This window comes from Saccostrea cucullata, unplaced genomic scaffold (assembly GCF_032062105.1).
Source record: "Saccostrea cucullata isolate Sc308-1 unplaced genomic scaffold, CSIRO_AGI_Scuc_v1 ctg11877, whole genome shotgun sequence".
NCBI lineage: Eukaryota > Metazoa > Mollusca > Bivalvia > Ostreida > Ostreidae > Saccostrea > Saccostrea cuccullata.
Window position 1 is genome coordinate 11,936 of NW_026924617.1, and position 8,065 is coordinate 20,000.

The window sequence follows — 8,065 nt, forward strand, 5'->3', positions numbered from 1 at the left end:
GTGTAGTCTACTTGTGTGCCAAGTTATATTGAAATCAGACCAAAACTGTAGGAGGAGTAGCATTTTGAAAAATTGTTTACAGACAGACAGACGGACAGACAGACAGACAGACGGACGGACGGACGACGGACGCATTACTATCGCATAAGCTCTTCTGGTCTCTGACCAGTAGAGCTAAAAATAGGTCTGCTAATAACGGATGCAATTGGTACCCATGGGGATTCCATTAGATTTTTTGAAGACCTGGTCTCCAAAAACTATGTACAGATTGGAAGCGCATGCACATGAAAATTAATATACTTTAAGAAAATTTTTATCAAATCAATATAAAGAAAAAAAAACTATTCTGCGCTTTTGTTCGATTCAAACAGGCATTTAATACGGTATGAATAAATGGGCTTTGGACCATTTAGTTACATGTATATATTATTGGAATATACTAAGCATGTATATATTATTGGAATATACTAAGTATGCAAAATGTTTTAAATTTATCCAAAATATGTTCATATGTGTTAAGTCTATATAGTAAAAATGAATGGCATGCCCACAGTCCACAGAACTGTATAGCTGTAATGTAGGAGTAAAGCAGGATATGGAGATAACGAACAGTATTCAATATCAAAGTCCATAAAACAATACTACAAAATAGGAGCAGAGCAAACAAGAACCTCCGATACATCAGAGCAGGGAGGAAATCTTTTACCATTTTTTTATTTTCGATGTATATAAATGACCTTAAAGATTCTTATCTTACTGATTATGAATATTGCAGGCTTACAAAGTATTTCAAGGTCCAACGAGAATAAATTACTATTAACGTAGCTTCTTCTACAAAAAGATTAGCTGCACTGCAGAACTGTAGCCCTCTGCTTGAGGAAATTCGGACAGATAAAGCACAGAGCTAGATGGTTTTTTACGCTCTTGGAATCGTATCCAATAATTTATCAATCACATATTTTAATCCAATTATTGATACTGGCTTTGCTGTTCTTGAGATTTTAAAAGATTTTTCCTATATCTTCCTATGCAAAACTTTAATAGTACATTGTGGCCCATCCTAACCCCGGGAGTCATAATTTGAACAAACATAAGTCTACAATACCTTAGGATGATTCCACATGAGTTTCATCTTTCCTGGCCCAGTGCTTTTAGAGTAGAAGATTTTAAAAAGATTGCATGAATATTTCACTAATTCATAATGATCTCCCATTGAATCAATGAAGGGTATGGCCCTTCATTTGAACAAACTTGAATCCCCTTCACCCAAGGATACTTTGTGGTAAGTTAGGTTGAAATTGGCCCCGTGTTCTTGAGAAGATGAAAATGTGAAAAGTTTACGACGACTATGACTATGTGAGCTTTGACCATCCTGGCCCCAAGACCTATGTATGCAACTGAACTTTTCAGGTAGCATTGTTTTGCCTTTGATGCGACTTTATAACAAGAGACCCATGGTCCTTATAGGTCACCTGAGCATCATGCAACAACTTTCCAATGATTGAATTTGGTTCAATTGTTTTAAAGTAGACGCAATGTCATTCACAAAATTGAAAGATGCACCATTGCTAATCATTGCTATACGCTGAACAATTGCTTAGTTTGGTTAATTTATACCCATAGGCTGGGTAGGAGGTCAAAAAATACATTTATATATCAACTAATCATAATATTCAGCAGTAATCAGTAGTACCCCTACCACACATGAACACCTGATCCAAGTCCACACATTTCACAATTTTGGAAAAGGCACCCTTGCTTATCAAAGATTTCAAACAATTCATTTTCAGTATAAAAGTAGAACACCCCCTCCCCCCTATGGCAACCCAGACCCAGGGGCCTTGAAATTTACAATTCTGGATAAATGGCCCCTTGCTCATCATATATATATACGTAATACCCAGCAGCAGAAAAAGATTTTCAAAGATTTAATGTATTTTCACTATATAACCAATAGAGCCCCACCCTTACAACAGAACTGACCATGAGGCCATAAAATTCACAATTCTGAAAGAGGCATTCTTGCTGATCATAACTATGTATTTAGTTAGTTTATTTTATGCCCAGGAGCAGAGAAGAAGATTTTCAAGAAATAATGTATTTTCACTTTATATTCTGTATAGCCCCACCCTAGCACTAAAAAAAACCCTGACCCTTGGGCAATGAGTTTCACAATTTTACTTATTACAATCATGCCAACAGTTCGACTGCTTGATGTCCAGGAGTAAAACAGATTTTTAAATATTGCATTAAATTTAGTGGTTTTGGCCCCACCCCTCAGGCCCAAGGGTCAATGAAATTCACAATTTTTGTTCCCTTTCACCCATAAGTACTTTGTGCCAAAATTGGTTGAAATATGTTTAGCAGTTGCAGAGAAGAAACTGAAATTGTTCAAATGTTAACACACGACGCACATGGCACGCTGACAGATGAAAACAGATAGCAATAGGTCCCCCAAGTTTTCTCATGTGACGTAATAACACTATAAACTCACAAAAGTCTTCTTAATCCAAATACATTTGAATTATATCTGTGTAGGGACTTCAGCCTTTCATGCAGGGCTTAATAAACTTAATACTCATTAGACATTGATAAATTTATTAATAAAAACAAAGCATTTTATACACTTGGGTCTTCATCATTGGATTCACTGATTTTTTGTTGCGTCCTAAGGTACTCAGAATAAAGACATCTACTGTAATGTAATACTTTGTGTACATCATGTTTTCTGACCAGTTTGTCAAACATGATGGCGATCTCATCGTATTCCAATTTCTTCTGCAAAATGCGATCTCTATGCTGTTGTAGCAATGACAAACAGAGAAACATTAGGAACGGATTTCCACAACCAAAATCCTGTGGGGCTGGGAGACACGCATTTTTATCATCATCATGTTTGACTATTTCCAAAGAATTTGACAAGTTCAACTGTTCTGATTGACAACTGGAATTGTACTCAGTACTGAAATTGACAGATTGTGTTCCAGGTTTTTCTTGTCTCAAAATTTCCTTTTCAGAATTGGTCGAAATATCATTCAAACCATGTGTAAAGACATGTTTTCTGCAACTGCTTCCAAATATCTCCTTTTGTGATAAATTACAATCTTTATTATCAGGATCAGGGTACGCATTCTCAGCTGCAAAAACATCAGAATCTTCACAAACTCCATCTGTGCTCACAACTTTTCCACTTGCATTAGTTTTATTCTCTTGACTTTCATCTAAAGATATGTAGAACTGAGACTGTTCTTCCTCCTGAAGTAATTCATTGTCATGTCCTTCAATACACATGTTAGTTGACTTCTCAGAGTTCCCATCCTCATTTAGAGATATTACTTTTTCTTTTGTAAACTGAGAACTGGGATATACTGCAATTTCATCATTCTCTGGGATATTTTTATCATTATCCAAAGAATTCTGAAAGTGTGAATCTTTTTCAAGGAAATTTTCTTCCTTATCATCATGACTTTTTCCAACAGGATGTCTTAAAGATCCATCAATGGATGAACTCTTTACAACCATATTCCTGGTCTCAGTATCATTTAAGACAGGATATTCTTGGGAATTCACTACAGAGCTTGATTCATCGAAAATATCAGTCGTTCTGGAGTTATTGTTTACACTTTTCTGAGCTAATTCCTGTTCACTTTTATTTTCCCCATCTAATGATGAATTATTTTTTAATATTGACTTTTGTCTTCTCATGGCATTTAGTTTTGCATAAACAGTTTGTTGGATACCAAAAGATGGGGAGCATGGTAAATGAGACAAGTTTTCCTTTGAAAATGACTCATCCACAAGGGGAACTTCTAAACTTGGTGGATCAGGTGGTAATGTGCTCCACATTACTTCCAACATGTAAAGAGCATCTTCAAAAGGAAATTCTCTCTTGAGTTCTAATAATATCCATCTGTAACAAAAGAACATGTCGCTAGCACTGATTTTTTGGAAGTAGGAATGCAACTCTGAGTCATGGACATGAAGCAGATCAGAAAGATGTTTAAATTTCATGGTTATGGCTTGTCCATTGATATTAAAATTATTCTTCAGTCTTCTCATCATGGCACAAAAACAGAGATAGGTTTGAGCCTCATCTTTCTGTGTGACAAGCAGTGGAGAAGCTATATCACTCATCCCTTGGCAATATGAAGTTTCTGGGTGAGTCAATGCAAATGTTACCAGCACATTAAACAACGAAATCAAATTTTTGTTATCATCAGAACCAGAGTAGAATTTGTGTGTACGGTCAGTTCTTAGAACATCTTTTTTAACCATCGATGTCACAAATTTCATTTCTTCTGACATTGACTCTCCATTTACTAATCTTTTCCAATGATCTCTCAAGTCAAAATATTCTTTTTCTTTTCTCTTCATATACTCAAATCTTTCCTTACCAGAAAGTCCATTTGGAAATATATTTAGCAAGTGCCTCCAAGCTACTCTTCTCAAAGATGGTTCACAGCCACCCTGATATATACTTATCCGAAATTCTTCTGGTTTAATCATGTGCCCAACTGAGTCAAGAAAATTTCTGAATTCCTGATCAGACATTGGGGGTTTTGCTGCCTTAAATTTAACTTCTTCCTGCACTTTAATTCCTGTTCAATAAAGAAATTACAATACAGACATCAATCTAAAAGGTTTCCATTAATATGCATTAAACTGAAAGACAATGGATGAATAAGGACTTGGAGTGGCCTGAATGTCTACCGTGGAGTCATTTTTCATGGAAGATCAATGTTCATTAATTCCGTGGACCACTCTAACCAACAAATTAACATCCCAATGAACAATAATTAAGGGGGCCGAATACATATAGTTTTATTGTGTGAAAACTACAATAGCGAAACTCTTCATTTTTATACCATGTATAACTTACATTAACTTCAGTGTACATGCAAAGTTTGGGGGAAATCTACCATCCAGTTATTTGTGAGGGTCCGTCTCAAAATACAGGTACATTTACTATAGGATTATATAGGAAAATGCCATTTTTTAGCACTTTAGAGCAAATTATACAAATACTACAATAGACATTTTGTTCAAACTATAATATTTGATGAGTAATACTATATTATACTATATTTGTAAGAAACACAAAATTCTACCATCTTGTTACCAGAGGGGGCATCTCAAAATGCAAAAAATTAGCGAATTTTACTATTTTTATAGATTATTACAAAATATGACGTACACAATGGATTCACATGAAAACATAATAAAAATATTGGAGATATTCTCAAATTTCTAGGTTTTAAATTTCAAGAGCGAATGTTTATTACTTTTTCTTTAATAATATTTTTATTACCCCTTTCTTTAAGAGCTATAGATTATCATAACGTCAAAAACACACTGCTACGATGTCAACCTACCTATCAATTGTAAAATCGGTTAAAAAATCAGTTATATCAAATTGTAATTACATTTTTATACCTATAATGTCTTAATTTTGTTTAATTTTAATAATTAAGCGAAGAAAGTTGCGTTAAAACAGTAAATACGCTTCATTTTACTATGATGCGCAAAATAATGCGCAATGGAAACTATAGTCGGCCCCCTTAAATCAACATAGGGTTAACTGAATCTGTATATACAAGCCCACAAAATTCTGTTTCCACCAAGCAATAAAAGAAACAAGGATTGCATAGGGCCTTTTTTGCCCTGTGAGTTAATGAAAAATAAAAATGTATAGTTTTGGTTGACGATGTACATGTAATACACTTGGACCCTTGTAACATGACAAAATTTTCTTTCTAGTCAATGCATTGTGTCATGAAAATCATTATTTTTACCATGCTATGTAAATTCCTTTCAAAATGTCCAAAAGTTGTACTATTTTAAAAAAAATTTCATATAGAGCCGTTACATAATGAAAGATCTACTCCTGAAAATCATAAAACGTTAAAATTTTGGGATCATTTTGCTCATATTTTCATTATTTGTTGATGGTAGTCAAATATGCCTGTTTTCTGCAAAATTCAAAAATATTGCATTTTCATAAAGCGTGTTTTTGATATACGAGATATGACAGAGGGTGATAGTCAATTAATCAACATAACTAGAAATATGTCCATATGATATGAATGCCCATCAAGTGCATATAAGTAATTTAACATGAAAATTTGTATATTAATGTATGAAGTTTTATGAGAATATAGTGAATAATTTCTTTAAAATATAAATTGAAATCTAAAAAAACTAGAACTGTCCAAACGGGACAAAATACCCCCCGCTGGGTTTTTCAGAAGTAAGTTTTTCCATAATAAAGATATGTATCAAACAGGAATTATGAAATTTTTCTTCCAGTGACCTTGAAATTCCCTAAATGAACTTGGGTCAAGGTCCTGACACACCCTTGGGTCATGGGCAATCTTTGTGTGAAATTAGAACCTACCACGCTTATCCATAAGAAAGATATGGACCGGACACGAATTATGAAATTTTTCTTCCAGTGACCTTGAAGTTGCCCAAATGACCTTGGGTCAAGGTCATGACACACCCTTGGGTCATGGGCAATCTTTGTGTGAAATGAGAACCTACCAAGTCTATCCATAAGAAAGATATGGACTGGACACGAATTATGAAATTTTTCTTCCAGTGACCTTGAAGCTACCCAAATGACCTTGGGTCAAGGACATGACATACCCTTAGGTCATGGGCAATCTTTGTGTGGAGTAGTAGATTCTAATGTCCCTCTGTAAGAAAGATATGGACCGGACACAACGGACAGCTAGACGGACAGACGGACAGATGGACAAGGTGATTCCTATATACCCCCCCAAACTTCGTTTGCGAGGGGTAAAAAAATGGATATTAGATGATAAATTATCACCAAATTATATATAGGTGTATAAGCTTACCTAAAAATATCTTGAATGGTTTCTTTAAACTAAGCAAAATGAATTAAAGACAAAGAGGTCAAGGTCATAGGTATGTGCAAGGTCAAATGTTTTTGATGCAGTAGAATATCTCTTACTAATAAGTATTAGCATATTTTTAAAGTCTGATAAAATGTCTTGAATGGTGTCCTTAAAACTGAGTTAAACAAAACTAATTCAAGAAAACTCAGAGAACAAGGAAAGGAAAGATAAAGGTCCAAAAATTTTGATGTAGTTGAATAGGTCTCATCAGTATGTATCAGCATATTGAGTTTGATTACACTTTCTTTAATGATGTCTTTAACACTGAGTTAAACACTAATTAAAGAAAACAGGTCAAGGTGAAAGAAATGATCAAGGTTAACAAATAATGATCAGTTGAATAGGTCTCATCAGCATATGAAGTTTACATTATCTTGCATCTATACCAATTTAAGAAAAGGTCAAAGAAAAGGTCTAGTTAAACAAGAGGCCCATGGGCCACATCGCTCACCTGAGAAGCTTTGACCATTCTGTTCTTTAACAGATTTCACCCTTGTTATACATAATGCATCCCCACCCTACCCCACTGATCATAATTTAGACATTTTGAAATCTACACTACCCCATGATCCTTCCATGGGCACATATGTTTCAGCTTTTTTGGCCCAGTGGTTCCTGAGAAGAAGATTTTCAAAGATTTTTCCTATATATTTCTATGTAAAACTTTGATTCCCTATAATGGCCCCGCCCTTCCCCCGGGGGTCATGATTCCTACAATTTAGAATTTACACTACCCCAGAATGCTTCCACATAAGCTTCACTTTTTCTGGCCCAGTGGTTCTTGAGAAGAAAATTTTCAAAGATTTTTCCTATATATTTCTATATAAAACTTTGATTCCCCATTGTGGCCCCACCCATCCCCCGGGGGTCATTATTTGAACAATTTAGAATCTACATTATACCAGGATGCTTCCATATAAGTTTCAGCTTTTCTGGCCCAGTGGTTCTTGAGAAGAAGATTTTCAAATATTTTTCCTATATATTTCTATATAAAACTTTGATTCCCCATTGTGGCCCCGCCCTTCCCCTGGGGGTCATGATTTGAACAATTTAGAATCTACACTATACCAGGATGCTTCCATATAAGTTTCAGCTTTTCTGGCCCAGTGGTTCTTGAGAAGAAGATTTTCAAAGATTTTTCCTAT

General features: G+C 34.8%; 1 protein-coding gene across 1 annotated transcript; it reads right to left on the reverse strand.

Moving 5' to 3' along the window:
* Positions 1 to 2,581: 2,581 nt before the first annotated feature.
* LOC134266868 (TBC1 domain family member 25-like) lies at positions 2,582 to 4,602 on the reverse strand (the record flags this gene model as incomplete). The annotated part of the gene is made up of 1 exon (XM_062749074.1): positions 2,582 to 4,602. A coding segment is annotated over one exon (1,983 nt), but the record flags the coding sequence as incomplete, so codon positions are not given.
* Between the last annotated feature and the right edge of the window lie 3,463 nt (positions 4,603 to 8,065).